At 37.7% G+C, this 17,987-nt stretch overlaps 1 protein-coding gene across 2 annotated transcripts in view; it reads left to right on the top strand.

Moving 5' to 3' along the window:
- The window catches only part of L3MBTL4 (l(3)mbt-like 4 (Drosophila)), a 465,654-nt gene that overhangs the window by 171,068 nt on the left and 276,599 nt on the right, over nt 1–17,987 (top strand). For both annotated transcript variants that reach the window (XM_011969788.1, XM_011969787.1), the window contains 5 exons: nt 3,458–3,562; nt 4,625–4,760; nt 6,782–6,873; nt 8,336–8,490; nt 9,580–9,656. In XM_011969788.1, the coding sequence (XP_011825178.1) occupies nt 3,458–3,562; nt 4,625–4,760; nt 6,782–6,873; nt 8,336–8,490; nt 9,580–9,656 (565 nt within the window). The remainder of the gene's footprint in view (nt 1–3,457; nt 3,563–4,624; nt 4,761–6,781; nt 6,874–8,335; nt 8,491–9,579; nt 9,657–17,987) is intronic.

The raw sequence follows: 17,987 nt of genomic DNA on the forward strand, positions 1-17,987 counted from the left end.
AAAAATACAAAAAGAAAAAGGAAAAAAAAACTAGCCAGGCATGGTGGTGCACACCTGTAATCCCAGCTACTCGGGATGCTGAGGCAGGAGAATCGCTTGAACCTGGGAGCCGGAGGTTGCAGTGAGCTCAGATGGCACCATTGCGCTCCAGCCTGGGTGACAGAGCGAGACTCCATCTAAAAAAAGAAAAAAGAAACAAATCAGAGGAGGGGAAATTCTGCATTCTTAAAAGCATGTCAGTGCTATACACGACAGTGACACAGTATGGGCAGAGTTTCTGATTAAGGAAGACTGAAGAGGCTCATCAACTCATCACATCCGACCCTAGACTGGCTCCTGCGTTGCAGGCAGTGTGTGGGGGTGAATGCTGGAAAGCATATTATTGGACAAATGGACAAAATTGGAATATGAATGGAAGATTAGAAAAAGTATTGTATAAATGTTAAATTTAGAGAAGTTTATAACTGAGTTATGGCTTTGTAAGAGAATGTTCTATTCTTAGGGAAAATACACTACTCTTGGGGAAAATTATTTTGGGGTAAATAAAGGGCCTTCAAAATGTTCAGAAACAAATTTATATCCATATGTTTATCTATGTATATGCTCACAGAGACATAGGAGAGATAGAGTAAGTAAAAATGGTAAAGCAAAGCAGGTGAAATATAACAACGAGTGAATCTAGGCAGGGGCTATCTATGCATGTGCTCTCTACACTGTCTTGTTGTTGCAACTTTTAAATTTCCCAGTGGCATAATTTTATTTTTATTTTTCTTTTTTTAGGTGGAGTCTCGCTCTGTCATCCAGGCTGGAGTGCAGTGGCCCAATCTTGGCTCACTGCAACGTCTGTCTCTTGGGTTCAAGCTATTCTCCTGCCTCAGCCTCCAGAGTAGCTGGGATTACAGGCACACGCCATCACACCAGGCTAATTCTTGTATTTTTTGGTAGAGACGGGATTTCACCATGTTAGCCAGGATGGTCTCGATCTCCTGACCTCGTGATCCGCCCGTCTCGGCCTCCCAAAGTGCTGGGATTACAGGCGTGAGCCACTGCGCAGGGCCCCTGGAATAATTTTTACAAAGAATAAATTTTAACCCCAAAATAGGCATTCAGATGTTAAGCAATATTAAATAATAATACAATTAGTGATTACATGCAGCTCTAGATCTAATAGATCTCGATTGTAGTCACCATTTTCCATTAGTATATGATTATTTGCAATTAAGAATAAACTGACTAATAATGCTGAATCTGTTCAAAACTGTGTGCTTAAAGAAAATAATGATGAATTGGAGCAAATTAGGAAGTCTGCTGTGAAAATATTACAGTAAAAATAGCAATAAACATTTAAAGGTATCTAGAAATAAATATAGCAAAGCATTGTGGCAGTTTTATGTGAAAATCGAAAAACATTTTTGACAGATGGAAGTGATTAGATTAAATGGGAGAGAGAACAAGTTTCTCAATTTAAAAAACTTAATATGGGCCGGGCGCGGTGACTCAAGCCTGTAATCCCAGCACTTTGGGAGGCCGAGACGGGCGGATCACGAGGTCAGGAGATTGAGACCATCCTGGCTAACACGGTGAAACCCCATCTCTACTAAAAAATACAAAAACTAGCCGGGGGAGGTGGCGGGCGCCTGTAGTCCCAGCTACTCGGGAGGCTGAGGCAGGAGAATGCCATGAACCCGGGAGGCGGAGCTTGCAGTGAGCTGAGATCCGGCCACTGCACTCCAGCCTGGGCGACAGAGCGAGACTCCGTCTCAAAAACAAAACAAAACAAAACAAAAAACAAAAAAAACCTTAATATGGAAATGATTGCTTTCTAAATAGAAAGACTCATTATAAACAAATAAAATTGTATGATATAGGCAAATAAGTCAATGAAACACAAGAGAGGGATCAGAAATAAGACCTACAAGTATGTAGAAACCAGATATGACAGAGCTGACTTTGCCGATCAATTCAAGTATGAACTATTCAAAATGCTTTTCTTGAATGATTTGTTTTCCATGTGAGAAAAGTAGGCCTCTCCCTGACACCATAGAAAACTCATTTCAGTTGTACTACAAATTTAAATATGAAGAAAGAAACTTCAACAGTCTTAAAAAATACCAGGGCCAGGCGCAGTGGCTCACACCTATACTCCTAGCGCTCTGGGAGGCTCAGGAGAGTGGATCATTTGAGGTCAGGAGTTTAAGACCAGTCTGGCCAACATGGTGAAACCCCGTCTCTACTAAAAATACAAAAAATAGCCAGGCCATTGTGGCGTGTGCTTGTAATCCCAGCTACTTGGGAGGCTGAGGCAGGAGAATTGCTTGAACCTGGGAGGCGGAGGTTGCAGTGAACTGAGATCGTGTCCCTGCACTCCAGTCTGGGTGACAGAGTGAGACCTTGTCTCTGGGGAAAAAAAAAAAAAAAGGAAAATACCTATGTAGCTTCAGAGTTAGGAAGGATTTCATAGGCTGGGTCTGTAGAATGTATAGAAAATAATTGATATATATCACTACGTTAAAATTATAAGTTTATCTGCAATAAAGTCACTGTAAACACAGTGAAGAGCCAAGTCACAGACTGAGAGTAGGTAATCCATATAATAAAGTGATGTTATCCAGGGTACAGGAAGGAAAAATGGGCAAAAGGAATAAATGGGAAGTTCATAGAACACATAACTTCACGCAGGTACTATTTCAAAGCATATTAATATAATGAAACCATCCTTGAGCGCTAACTACACGTAAGAACAGTCTTCCATCTTTAGCCAGATCACTGAGTTTCTAAACTATATAGTACATTTTTTCAAAAAATTCTTATTTGGGCTGGGTGTGGTGGCTCACGCCTGTAATCCCAGCACTTTGGGAAGCCAAGGCGGGCGGATCATGAGGTCAGGAGTTCAAGACCAGTCTAGCCAAGATGGTGAAACCCTGTCTCTACTAAAACTGCAAAAATTAGCCGGGCACAGTGGCAGGTGCCTGTTATCCCAGCTATTCAGGAGGCTGAGGAGGAGAATCACTAAACCTGGGAGGTGGAGGTTGCAGTGAGCCAAGATTGTGCCAATACACTCCAGCAAGACTCCACCTCAAAAAAACAAAAAAACAAAAAAACAAAAAAAACAAAACTTATTTGAGTTATGTTTTTGACAAATTATAATCATATATAATCCTGGGGTAGACAGTGATGTTATGCTGTATGTACACAGTGTGGAATGATTGAATCAAGCATACTCACACATCCATCACCTTAAATACTTACCATTTATTCCTCCTTCCTAACTGCTACTTTGTACCCTTTGACCAGCATCTCCCCATTCCCTCAACTTCCAGCCTCTGGTAGACACCATTCTACTCTCTGTTTCTATGAGTTCAGTTGTTTTAGACTTCACCTAGAGGTGACACCAAATGTTTTAATCTAAAACTGTGACAAATCTCAGTGGCTAATGTCATGTCGTGAACTTTTGTAGGATCAGTCCTTTCCCGAGCATGAAAATGGTTTTCAGATTGGAATGAGATTAGAAGGCATTGATCCCCGACATCCATCGGTATTCTGTGTGCTTTCTGTAGCGGAGGTAAGGGGTGGTGTTATTGTCTTGGGCTAATTGCGTAGTGACAGAAAGATAATTTTCTAGAAAATAACAAATTTGTTTGATATTTATTATGAATAAGTTCCAATGCATTATGGATTTATTTTAGTCAGCGATGGGTGAAACTATATATCTTAGTGAACTTTTTTCCTTCTCTGAAGATGAATTTTCTAATAAGTCTTTCATCAACTAGCATTTACTCTTGACTTAACGGGTAAATAATTTTCACTTGAGGTTGATAACAATCTGTGAATCCCAGTGTTTTCTTTCACCTATTAACCGAGACGTACTTATTCACATTTTAGCTGAACTAATGAGAAATGTGTATGAATAATATTAATGCATATGCATTATACATTTATATAAATGCGTGCACTTTATGAAAATTATTTAGAGTGGAGAGCTCTTGATGAATGGCTTATAAAATGTAATACTTACTAAACATATTATTAAATCAATAAAAGATCTTTATATTTCTGATAGCATTGAACATAACAGTCACATTTATTTACTTTACTGATTGATTATGGCTATTAAAGTTGTACCACATGTCTAGAGGATGTATTTATCAGATCGCTTTATTATTCTCTTTATTGAGTATGCTGGATACACATGTTAGAGTTGAAACAAGGCCATGCCTATTTTAGTTTTGCTTTGTACTTTAGCTTACACTGTATTGGAATATGAATCCAGGCCAGAGGGCAGAAGATAGGGTTGCCGAAGGGAATATTTGACAGGAATTGAATTAATAAAGAAAACAGTTAATTAATGAATACATAAACTGACCCTCAGATTCCTAGATTGGGTAAAAGGGTCACTATTTTTGCAGAATGCACTAGATACCTATAAGACAGGGTCTCATTTCATTACCATTTTGTCTTAATCAGAGGCCATCCATAAATTTGTTCTTTAATGGAAATATTTGGGTAGAAGGGTTGGCTCTTGTATGTTGATAGTACTGACAAAATATGTAAATATTTTGTGAATTTTGTGTCTATTCCAAATACATGGCACTTAACAAATGATTGTAAACTTTCTGTCTTGCAGGTTTGTGGTTACCGTCTAAGACTTCATTTTGATGGTTATTTAAGTTGCTATGATTTTTGGACCAATGCTGGTTCCCCTGACATTCATCCAGTAGGATGGTGTGAAAAGACCAAACATGAATTGCACATCCCTAAGGGTAAGCCAGGATACATTTACCAACTGGAAAGAGAATCAACTGGCATTTCACTTATATTTTAACAACATTTTATGAAATTCTAACAAGAGATCCTGGTGAGAATTGGTTTCCAAAATGAAATTGTGATCCACAAAGAGTAGTAAGACTATAATGGTACCATTTTTAGAAGTAAATATGTTTAAAGAAAAGCATAAATGACTATTTAGGTCAAAAATTCTGATAATGTACAGAGGGTAGAAATAAAATATTATGAAAACATTTTATTTTATTTCATATAAAGTTTATTAAACCTTATAAGGAGTGCAGACTAATAGTTAAATCATGGTTGAAATGAAATATCTCATCAGTGATACTGCAAGGTGAGGAAACTTGATTCACTGTAAATAATTTGTTTCAAACTTAGGAATCATGGGAAACATGGAACTATGAAAAAAAAAATCACTATTTTCTTTTGATGGGAATGAAAACTATCATTGTTTTGTTATATACTAGAGGAATCTGGGCCAGGCAGATGTGACCAAAACCTTTTCGATTTGCTGTGTGCTAGTGAGGTGGGAATGTGGTCAAGGATGATGCTGAGGGGCTCATATCTTTGCACAGCAAACTTCTGTACACGGTCTCTGGCTTGGGTGTCAGACTGTTTGATGACTGTGGCAACTTCTGGAGTCAACATGTAGTCCTTTATTCTTAGTTATCCACTCAGGGTGTCCCCCGGGATCCTCCCCTGAGCCTGATGGCAGAGTCCCTCGAGGTTGCTGGTTTCAGGGAAGCTGGTGACAGGCTCCAGGCTCATTCATTCAGTAGGTGTTTATGGAGCCCTTACCACGCGAGGCACTGCGGGCAACAGCAAGTAAAGCGATGCCTCTGTCTCCGTGGGGCTTCATGGCAGAGGAGAAGGATAATGGCGGTGGCGGCAGGGACACTCTTTCAGAAAGCATGGGGGAGAAAGGCCTCTCTGTCGACGTCATGTCCCAAGGAGACGTGGGTGAACTGAGAGAGGAAGCAGAGTGCTGTCTGGGTAAGCCATCCGAGGGAAGAACAGGAGCAGGTGCCCGGGGCAGGAGTGTGCTTGGCGAGGGCGAGTCATCTCAGGGAGACAGCAGAGAAGCCCAGGCGGGAAGTTCGGGGACGAAGAGGGTGGTGTTCCCAGGCCTGGAAGGCTGTGCATGGAGTTTGACTCTTGTTCCAAGGCTGGTGCTCAGAACCATATTTTGAGCCTGTACTGTGTGGCCAGCACTGTGTGAGAGCTACGCTAGGGCATGCGAATGGGAGGATGCAGCAGTTTCTAATGGGAGACTTGTAAAGACGTGGCGCAGAAAGCTGGAGCTGTCAACTGGGCTTTGGACTGAGAAGGGGTTTCTGTGCCTGGCATCCTGGATGGCTGCACCATCAGGACCTCTGATGGTCTCTGTGATGTTGCTTCCTCAGGAGTGGGGACAGGTGCGGGAAGTGTGGTCTCATCCCTTTGCCCATTCGGGAAAGCCTTAATGGGCGATGAGACTCCCATCAAGCCACCAGAGTACTGACTCCGTATCAGAGCATATGAAATTATATGGCAATGATGTGCGTGATGGGGAAGCATTGTCAACAGTTTTGAACATAATATATTTTAAAAAGGTGAAACCATTTGAAGATTTTAATTTAAATCTTTTGTGGGTGCTAAGGACATTGAATTTATGACAAGACACTAATAATAATAATATGAGGTTGGTGCAAAAGTAATTGTGGTTTTTTTTTTTTCCATTAAAAGTAATTGATAGCATTAGGAGATATACCTAATGTAAATGACGAGTTGATGGGTGCAGCACACCAACATGGCACACGTGTACAAATGTAACAAACCTGCACGTTGTGCACATGTACCCTAGAACTTAAAGTATAATTTTAAAAATCTAAAAAGGAAATAACTAAATAAATAAAAGTAATGGCAAAAACCGCAATTCCTTTTGCACCAACCTCATATTTACTATGCATGTGATTATATCTTTTGGGCATTCTGAGTAATCGGTGCTTTTTCTTAGGTTATAGAAAAGATAAGTTTGTTTGGATGGATTACCTGAAGGCCTGCAAATTGCAAAATGCTCCAAAGAAATTATTCAGAAACAGAAGCCCTGTAAGTGTTTTCTTTCTCAGCATAAATCAGATTTGCCCACGCTTAAATTTCTGAAAATTCACTATATATTCTGTTTTATTTTAATCCTTTAAGAAGTTATGGAAACTCTTAACTTCCTATGACTTTTCTCACCTAGTTCGTCAGTTTCTTATGGGCATATCTTGGTTTTCTTCCTTTAAAAGTATAACTACTTGAAGTAGATGGGAAAAGTTAAAAACTTTGTGTTTAAAGCCTACTAAAATTAAAAGTGTCTTTTAAAAATGTTTTCTCTTACAGTGAGTTAGTCCTTTAATCTTGGTTTTGGTGTTTTGAAACCAGCAGATACTCTGAGTAGGCTTTGAATGTACCCAGCCTAGATTTGTTTAAGTGTAATGAAAACGAGAGTAACATTTTGTACTAATTGAAGGAGTGTTCTGAGGATCTGGGTAGATCACACTTCTTATGCCATCTGTGTCCCCAGAAATCTGGTGAACCTTCCGTAAAGGAGAATAAGTTGCAACCCCAGAAGTTGACTCTGCCACCGGCAGGCGGTGTCACTGTGCAGGCCACTCACTGAATTTCTCCAGACATCACTTCTGTGGTCTGGAAAGCAGAATTATACAATTGTTACTTATGTCTCATATATTTGTATCAAGAAAAGGAGCTATTAAAATGTGAAATTGCTATAAAATTAGAATGTGCTGAAGGAGAGTAAACACCAGGGTTTGATAAAAGAGAAGTAGAGAAAAAAATCCTCTTTTTGTCCCCAGATATTATGTGTACTCCCTAACTCCCAGGACTGGCTAATTATAGATATATGAAGGGTGGGTTTGCAATTGTTAAGTTATTGTAAATCATCGTTCATAGTATTTTTATACTAAAAAAGTACAGATAATAAAAAAGCATTAACATTTTAAAATTGTAATTTAAATTATATGTTAAATGTATATAAATTATATGTATAAATTCACATTTTAAATTATAATTTTATTTAAGCATTTATTCCTTAAATATTGAAAAAGCCACTTATTTTCGGATTGAGTAATCAAATTGAAAGGATACTTTGGTGCTAATTAGAGTGTATCTTCACCACTTTTTCAAATAGTGGCATTTGGAAACTTTAGAAGCCTATGGGAAGCAGAGAAGATTATTTGATACTTATGTAAACATCATATTTTAAAATTAATGCAAATTATTCTAAGAATCAAAGAGGGAAATATGAAGATGATAAGGGAAAGAAAACCTCCCTGCACAAGAAAAGACAAAAGCACAAAGGAAAACTGGTTTCCTGGGCCTTTGTTATGAGCATAAACTATGTAACAGTTGCCAGATATATTTACAGGCATTTGCTGGCTTTGTCCAGAGGCTAAGCGCTGACATCTGCAGACTTTGCTGATGTAAACACAGAAGTTTTGACAGTGGCTCAGTCTTATTTGGTGTCCTGTTTCTTTTTGTGCTTCTTCCCCTGCTGGTGCTGCGTTAGAATGGGCCAATGCCTAAAGAATTTCAGGTTGGAATGAAGCTGGAAGCCGTCGACAGGAAGAACCCTTCCTTGGTGTGTGTGGCGACCATAGCAGATATTGTTGAAGATCGCTTACTAGTGCATTTTGACAACTGGGATGATAGTTACGATTACTGGTGAGATACGAATGTGTGTTTTGTTTTTGTGTATTGATATGTTTGATGTTAAGAATTTGTTTTCATTCTAGCACTGTCGCTCTTCTTGCTGTTGTAATAGTGATGAGCATCCGGAATTTGGTGGTTGACTGTTCACTTCCTTCTCTTCCATGTGAATGACCGCATTAAAGTGAATGACCTAGAAAGTTCTCCATCTGTAGAGGTTACCCAGTGAAGCCTCGTCTGAAATAATATAATCAGTTAAGGACACTTTGCTGTATTTTGTCTAGTTTGTAAGGAAAACATTTCTGTGAAGAGGAAGCTAAAAACTTCCAGTATGGGTATTTTTTTTTTTTTTTTTTTTTGTCTGAAAAACCTTAAATGTACCTTGTCACATTTTTAAAAGGAAAGATTCTGGGAAAATGGGAGTGAATTCTTCGAAAGCGTATGGGGAGCGGAGAAAATGTATGCTACCATGCCATTAAAATAATATGGTATGAGTTGAAAGGGGTCTTTCTTCTTTTTTTTTTTTGATTAAAAAGCTGAAATATGCAAGAGGTCATGGCAAAAATAATTTTTACAGCATTTCTCCACATATGTCCTGAGTAATCGCCACGCCCGTGCCTGAGGCAGTGGTTCTTCATGTGCCTGATGGGTCCTGTCTTCTCCTTTGAACTCAGAGGCAAAGCAGAGAGGAATTGTTGTATATGTGTCTTAGGCAGAATATTCTGGGTTCTTTGAAAAGGACGGGGAGGAAAAATGTCATCTGCAGTCTGATTGGGCTGTCCTATTAATATTTTCTCTTGCTGCCAGCAAGAAGTGGTAGAAGTTTATTAAAATGCTCACTCACTTTTTTTGGGAACGTCACTGGCAGTTCAGGTCCTTGCCAATCCCCTGTTAATTTTATACTTTTAAATTTCAAGAAGCTTATGTGAAAGAGAAGTGTGGTAACAGCCTACTAATACAGTACTGAAAATTCCTTCTAATTCTCTCCAGCTGTGAAGTACTGTTTTCTGTGGTATCTCTTGATATCCAGAATGACTGTTACTCTTGAATTCTTTGTCTGGCATTAAGTAAAACGGAATGTAAAATAGAGTTCTGTTTCTACAGGTGTGATGTTAATAGCCCTTACGTCCAGCCAGTTGGTTGGTGTCAGGAGAATGGAAGAACTCTGATAGCACCCCAAGGTGAGTGGACTGCCTGGACTTTCTCTGAAGTCATCTCTGTGTAAGTGGCAATCCTCATTTTTATTTTGTTTATGAAGACCGTATTTTAATACAGGGTATATTATAAAAATGCTGTGTGAGATTCTGTTGACCACCAAGTGCCTGAAACCTGCATTTCCTTCCCCATAATGAAGATGAACTGTGTTTATAAAGATGTCTTAGGTGCTGGGTGTGGTGGCTTATCCCTCTAATCCCAGCACTTTGGGAGGCCAAGGTGGGCGGATCACCTGAGGTCAGGAGTTCTAGACCAGCCTGGTCAATATGGTGAAACCCCATCTCTACTAAAGATACAAAAATTATCTGGGTGTGGTGGTGGGCACCTATAATCCCAGCTTCTCGGGAGGCTGAGGTAGGAGAATCGCTTGAACCTGGGAGGTGGAGGTTGCAGTAGCTGAGATCGTGTCACTGCACTCCAACCTGGGTGACAGAGTGAGACTCCGTCTCAAGAGAAAAGAAAAGAAAAAAAAAAAAAGATGTACTAGGCAGCCATTAAAACAAAGTTGCTAAAAATTTTTATCCAACAAATGAGTACCATTGTTGAATACTGATATTTAAAACTAGCTATTTCTACTTACATAATTTATCTAATAATTTAATTAATTAATTGAACGATATGATTATTAAATATAATTAACTTTGGAGTTAAATGTAGAAGTACAGAAATCTAAGCAGTAAGAACCAACTTACTAATGGGTCTCCAGAACTTGCCAGACCTCCTTCCGCAAACCAAATTAACGGCTTAGCTAAACATTTAAATAAGGACTCTATCGAGTTATTTATTTTTTCTCATTACGGAAATATTATGAAATGTTTAGAGACTTGCTCTGTCAAATCCCTTTGTTTTTTAATTTAAAAATGAATTAGACGTACGGGCTGTATAATCTTAGTATTTTTAACACGAGTGTTCGAGCAGACAGATATTTTCTTTCAATGAAAAATGTACAGAAAGAAATGTAGAGTAAGAGATGTGCCATTCTAGAATGGAGCAAATGTTCTTTTGATTCAAATGATTCATACTTTTGCTGTTTTTTAATGTTTTTGCCTTAAATATAGAAAAATACTAGGATTTCTCATCAAATTCTTGAATTTAGTGAAGATAATTTCAAGAATTAAAAACAATAAAGAAACCAAACCCAAATCACAAATTATTAAAAAATGCCTGTTTGGTCTAGAAAGGTTTTATGAAATATTTAACACCTTAAATTTTGATTTTGATATATGGAGAGATTTAGAGTCATTTGTTTTATTTTTCTGTAAAAGTGGCTAAAACTAACTTTAGAATAATGTTCCTTAAGATGAGATGAAATGCTCGTCAGATCTCAAGAGTATGTGGTTTGAGTTGGTGTGCCTAGAGACGTGGAATGCTGCTTACCATTTTCATCTGGTGAAATAACCTCTCCACTGCATCCAGCTTGTTCTCACTATACTTCATGAATAGGCTCAGTCTCTTGGCGTTGTGTGAGCCTAGAAAAATTCTGCGCAGCACATTTGGAATTAGAGGTCCAGAACTGTGCCATCATTAACATGCTAGTTGTGTCTACAAAAGCATTGCCTAATCTCAGGTCATAAAGATTTGTTACAAAAGACTATTATTTCCCTATTGTCACCCTTATTGAAAATCCATTGCTCATAGAGTATGAGTTTATTTCAGGACTCTCAGTTCTTTTTTGTTGGTTCGTATGTCCAGTTTATACCAGTATCATGCTTTGATTACTGTAGCTTTGTAGTAAATTTCCAAATTGGAACGTATGAGTCCTCCAGCATCGTTCTTTTTCACAATTGTTTTTGCTCTTCTCAGTCCCTTGAATTTCCATCTGAATTTTAGAATTAACTTGTAAATTTCTGCAAAGAAAAAGCCAGCTGGGGTTTTGATAGTGGTGCACTGAATCTGTAGATCAATTGGTGGAGTATTGTCTTCTTCACAATATTAAGTTTCTCATCCCATGAACACAGGACTTCTTTCCATTTATCAAGGCCTTTTAAAATTTTCTTTCAATTATAATTGGTAGTTTTCAATTTACAAGTCTAGTACTTACTTTATTAAATTTGCTACTAAGTATTTTATTCTTTTTTTTATTGAGGTGAAAGTCACACAACATACAGTTAACCGTTTTAAAGTGTGCAATTTGGTGGTATTTAATGTATTCACAAGGTTATGCAACCACCAGCTCTCTCTGGTTTCAAAATTTTTTTATTCCCTGTAAAGATTTCTGTGATTATGAAGTAGACATTCCCTATACCCGTCCATACCCCTATTGCCCTGACACCTTTAATCAGCTTTCTGCCTCTATGACTTTTCCTATTGTTGATATATTACATGAAAGGAATCATACAATATGTGACCTTTTGTATCTGGCTTCTTTCACTTGACATCATGTTTTCAAGGTTCATTCCAGTTGTAGCATGTCTCAGTACTTCATTCCTTTTCATGGCTGAATAACATTCATTGTATGTACATACCACAGTTTGTTTACCTATTGATCTGTGGATGAACATTTGGTTTATTTGTACCTTTTGGCTATTACTAGAAATGCCACTGTAAGCATTCATGTACAATTTTCTCTGTGGACATATATCTTTATTTCTTTTTTAAAATATTTCTTTATTATACTTTAAGTTCTAGGGTACATGTACACAACGTGAAGTATACATGTGCCATGTTGATTTGCTGCACCCATTAACTCATCATTTACATTAGGTATTTCTCCGAATGCTATCCCTCCCCGCTACCCCCATCCCACAACAGGCCCCGGTGTGTGATGTTCTCTGCCCTGTGTCCAGGTGTTCTCATTGTTCAATTCCCAACTATGAGTGAGAACATGTGGCGTTTGGTTTTCTGTTCTTGTGGTAGTTTGCTCAGAATGATGGTTTCCAGCTTCATCCATGTCCCTACAAAGGACATGAATTCATCCTTTTTTATGGCTGCATAGTATTCCATGGTGTATGTGTGCCACGTTTTCTTAATCCAGTCTATCACTGATGGACATTTGGGTTGGTTCCAAGTCTTTGCTATTGTGAATAGTGCCACAATAAACATACGTGTGCATGTGTCTTTATAGTAGCATGATTTATAATCCTTTGGGTATATGTGCAGTAATGGGACTGCTGGGTCAAATGGTATTTCTAGTTCTAGATCAGCATATACCTAGGAGTAGAATTGCTTGGTCATATGGTTAATTCTACGTTTAACATTTTGAGGCACTGACAAGTTGTTTTTCAAAGTACCTACACCATTTTATATTCCCACCAGCAGTGTATTACAAAAAGCTTCCTGTTGCTCTACATCCTTGGCAAACCTGGTTATTTTGTTTTCTTGATTAAAACCATTCTAGTGGTTATGAAGTAGTATCTCATTGTGCTTCGGATTTGCATTTTCTTATTGACCAATCATGTTGAACGTCTTTTCATGTGCTTGTTGGTCATTTGTATATTTTCTGGGAGTAATGGCTATTCAGGGCTTTTGCCCATTTTTCAGCTGGGTTGTCTTTTAATTATTATTTGAATATTGTTATTTAAATATTAAGTCTATTTATCAGTCTTTATTATATTATCTATATATTATTAATTTATTACACTGTATATCTTTATATGTTCTGAATATTAAACCCACATCAGATAGATGATTTGCAAATGTTTTTCTCCCATTCTACAGGTTGCATTTTCACATTCTTTATTAATAATGTCCGTTGATGTACAATAGGTTTTAATTTTGATGATATCCAGTTTGTTTATTTTTCTATAGTTGCTTGTGGTTTTGGTATTAAATCTGAGAACTTATTGCCAAATTCAGAGTTTCGAGGATTTAGCACTATCTATCAAGAGATTCTCCCACCTCACCCTCCGAAAGTGCTGAGATTACAGGTGTGAGCTACCACACCTGGCCAATAGAACTATTTTTATTTGATTTCTGTGTATGAAATGAGGAAGAGGTTAAACTTAATTCTTTTGCTTCTGGTTATCCAGTTTTCCAACACCATTTGTTGAATGGTCTTTGCATCATTGTTGAAAATAAATTTACTGTGGGTGTTTAGGTTCATGTCTGGACCCTCAATTCTGTTCCATTGGTCTCTATGCCTATGCCTATTCTTATATCAGTATGACATTGGTATCATTATTGTAGACTTGCATTTTATAACTTTATTTTGTAATTTTAGTTGAAGTTATATTTTATAATTTCAGTTTAGTTGAAGTTACATTTTATAATTTTGACTAAAATTTCAACAAAGTTCTGCAACTTTGTTCTTCAAATGTTTAGACTTTGTTATGACAGTTTTCTGTCTATCTAACATCTTTTTTTGTCATTTTATAACTTCAGCTAAAATTCCAGCAGCTTGCTTCTCCTGAAGGAAGAAAAGATTCTGGCATATGTTTAAACCTTCTCTAGAAAGATACTGAAGAGAGTAGCTAACACCTGGAATTTGGAATTAAATTTATGTCAGTGAAAAGCATCTTTATATTTTATCATTTATGTGTTTTAAAAACTGACCTCTCTCTCTGAAGAAGCTCTTTTATCTGGAATCTGTGAAACTTAGGGTATACACCAGGGGCAGCTCTACAAATTGGCATATGCTGTTCTACTTTCAAGCACTTTAATTGCTCTCAGAAGTGCAATTACACACACACGCGCACACACACGCTATAGCAAATATAGCAAACACTTTTTTTCTGACAACAGTTGGAAACAAATCATTGAAATGAACAGTATTTGATCTTGTTATGTTTTGCTATAATTAAACACACTCTCTGTCTCCCTACGCGCGGGCGCACACACGCGCACGCGCGCACACACACACACACACAATCAAGCAGCCCTAGCGCTAGCCTTGTCTTAGGAAAGAGAATATCTGAAGATCATGTTAGTTGGTTTTCCTTTCTAAATCTGATGTTTAAACTCCTGCCTGTGAACCACCTGAGTACACGGCATTCTGTTTTCCTGTCTCTGGGCCCCTTCTACGATCTCTGGCTCCAAGTATTTCCCCTCTTAGGCAGTTAGTAGAGGCCTAACATCTTCGGTGCACTCACGTTTTCACACTATCCTAGAGGACATCATGATCATTACTCATCACAAGCTTTAAGCAATTTTGTTTACTGTTGGGCTTTAATCGTCTTCACCAAATTTTACTCACAGTTCCTTTGAATTATTTTTGTTACACTCCACTGTCTTGCTCATACCTTGATTAAATGGTTGATCTATTAAATTTTCATTTTAAATATCATCTAGCAAATGGGAAGGTGCCTGGAGTTCAATGAAGGCCTCTATGAAGGGTGAATCCCCTTGCAATATCATAAGAAGAAACCCTTTTATGACACACTTGAGTCTGTCTTAAAGACAAATAACATCCTGTGCATGAATATGTTAAATAACAAAACCTTTCTGCTTATCATTCCTCCTGTTTTTCGTTCTCATTTTTCTTAATGCCCAATATGTCACTTAATTTCACATACTTATCTATTTTCATGGCAACTTTGTGAAGTTACTGTCAATTATTTCAGTTTCATAGGTGAAGAACTGGCATCCAGAGGTTCAGGTCCCTTGGCCCAGGCCTTCCATGTGTGTGCTGATTTTGTAGCAGGCCCTGTGAGTCGACATCAAGAACTCCATTGCCCTTTCTTCTTCACAACACTGCTTGAAGTCCTATACGTGGCTTCTGAGAAGGAAGGGAAACTTTCAGTGGAGCTGCGGGAGCACAGGGAGGGAGATGTTAATTCCAACTTCTTATTTGGACGGCTTCATATTGGAAGTCATGTTTGAATTGGTCATTGAAGGGTGTGTAAAATTTTAGCTGAGAAATAGAGTGGAAGAAAATATGAGGTAGAAGAAACAGTGTGCACTAAAGCAAGATGGCATGAAGTTGCCACCATACTTAGGAATTATGAATATTATGAGTGACATGCTGGGCTGCAGGGTATGGATGAGGGAGGGAAATAGGAGGTGAGAAGTGATTTAGAACACATTAGGCTCAGGCGAATGGTGACTGACCTTGTGAATATTTTTACTTTATTTAAAATTTGAAATGATTTTAATGATTCAGAAGAGTTGCAAGAATCGCAGACAGAATGCCTCCCTGATAAACCATATGAGATTAAGTTGTCAAAATGAAAGTTTTGCCAGTCACCCATAGAATAAAACAAGCAAACAGAAAAACCTGCAGATTTAATCCATGATCACATGTTGTACTTAGTAGTCATGCCTGCTTTGCATCCTTCGATCTGCAACAGTTCTTCAGTCTTTCCTTGCCTTTTCTGACCTTGGTATTTTTGAAGATTACAGACCAGTTCTGTAGCATGCCCCTCACTCTGGGTTTGTCTAATGTTTCCTCGTGATTAGATGTGGGTTATGCATCTACAGAGGGCTGTCCCAGAGGCAATGCTGAGTTCTTACTGCACCGTATCAGGTGGTATGCAAATTCCATCTGTCCCTCTCCTGTTTGTGGTAATTTTGGTCACTTGATTAAAGTGGTGTGTGCCAAGCTCCTCCACTGTAAAATTTCTCTTTTTCTCTTTGTAATTAATACATATTTACTTGGGAGTTACTTTGAGAATATGTAAATACTCAATTTCTCATCAAATTTTCACCTACTAGGTTTTAACATCCATTGATATTTATGACATGAATTAGTTATTAGTGTAATGTTTGCCAAATGGTGATATTCTAATTTCATTATTCTTTCTGTATTTGCTAGTTGGCTTATCCTGTTCTGCAATTTCTTTTCTTTCTTTTTTTTTTAACTTACAGTGTTATAGAGTTCTGGATCCCTATTCACTGTTACTATGACAATGTAGAACATTGGTAGGGGGAGGTGGGATGGAAAGGTTGGTGAGCCAACTTCTGTGACATCAGGAAGCTGACAGTCAACTGGGGACTGTTTGTAAGCTAAGACATAACTGTTGTAGGGATAGCAAGGTAATTAATCAAAGAGGTAACACCTGGCTAGAAAGCATAAGAAATGCTTCACAGAGAAAATTACATAATGGTATACTGCTCTGTAGCAAATTACCACAAACGTGGCAGCATAAAACAATACAAATTTATTATCTTACAGTTCTGTAGGTCGGGAGTCTGAAATGGGTTTCACTTCAGTTTTGGAATATTAATAAGGAACTAGTAGGTTAGGTACATCGAGGCCATATTGTGAAGGGTCTTTAAAAGCTATAATGAGGAATTTATGGTCAAAGCTATGATACAGCCGTGTTTAGGGATGCTTTATTTGGCAATAGTAGGCCAGATTAGAAAGAAGGAGTGGGGAGAGCATTATGGAGATTCACGATATGTGGAAATGAGAGGCAGGGACCTTACCCAGGGATATGAGAATGGGGCTAGGACGATATGTGAGACACTTTGGGGTTGCTACATACTTTATTTAGAACGTGACTGAATAAGGAGACGTGTATGATCTCTTTTGTTCAGTTTTCCGTGGTCTTGAGGCCTCTGTAAATCGATGGGCTAGGGAGATAAATTAGTTCCTGACCTTGTAAGGCTCTCTTTTCCTGCAAATACCATTTTGTTCCACAGTAAGTTCATTTTACTATGATAGCAAGAAGCCACCCAAAACAGGGAAAAAAGTAAACTTGCTTATTTTGCTAACTGGGGGAAATTTTTTGGGTGGCCATTTGATACCACATGCAATAATTTTTATATGATTGTATTTACGCCTCAGGTAGACATTCAGCTACCAGAAGTCTCACAAGACAAGTTTACTGCATTTCCATCAATAGGGGATACCTGCAGCTGCAGCATGATATATCATTGTCTTCCTTGTCTTTAACTTGATTGCAAATCATGTCACCATTTCCCCAAGGCATTCCACAGAAAGTGAATACCCTACACATTTCGTAGAAACATTGTAAAAAGATACTGTTCTCTTTCTCTGTAAAGAGTGCGCAGTCAGCCAAATTCCACTCTTTATGAATCAAAGTTTATTTTACCTTTAACAGTCTTACACATAATCACCAGTGAAGTGAAGCTGTGGACTTCACATAAGTCAACTTCTTTAAAATAAAAGTTAAATATATTTTTAATGTAAAATTATAGGAAACTTATAAAATATGAAACATTATAATGAGTACATTAAAAAAATTCCATCACTAGATAGAGCTTACCATTATCATACTATTATATTTTTCCAATCATTTTGTCTGCTTATTTGACCAGGTAATTTAAAATTAAAATTGTGATCTTATTGTTAATATTGCTTTCATAACCAGTTTTCTTTACTCAGAAATATAATTTGAACATATTCTCTTTCTTTAAATAGTCTTTGAAAACCTGGGTATTAATGACTGTATACGTAT

Source organism: Mandrillus leucophaeus, unplaced genomic scaffold (genome assembly GCF_000951045.1).
Source record: "Mandrillus leucophaeus isolate KB7577 unplaced genomic scaffold, Mleu.le_1.0 Scaffold903, whole genome shotgun sequence".
NCBI lineage: Eukaryota > Metazoa > Chordata > Mammalia > Primates > Cercopithecidae > Mandrillus > Mandrillus leucophaeus.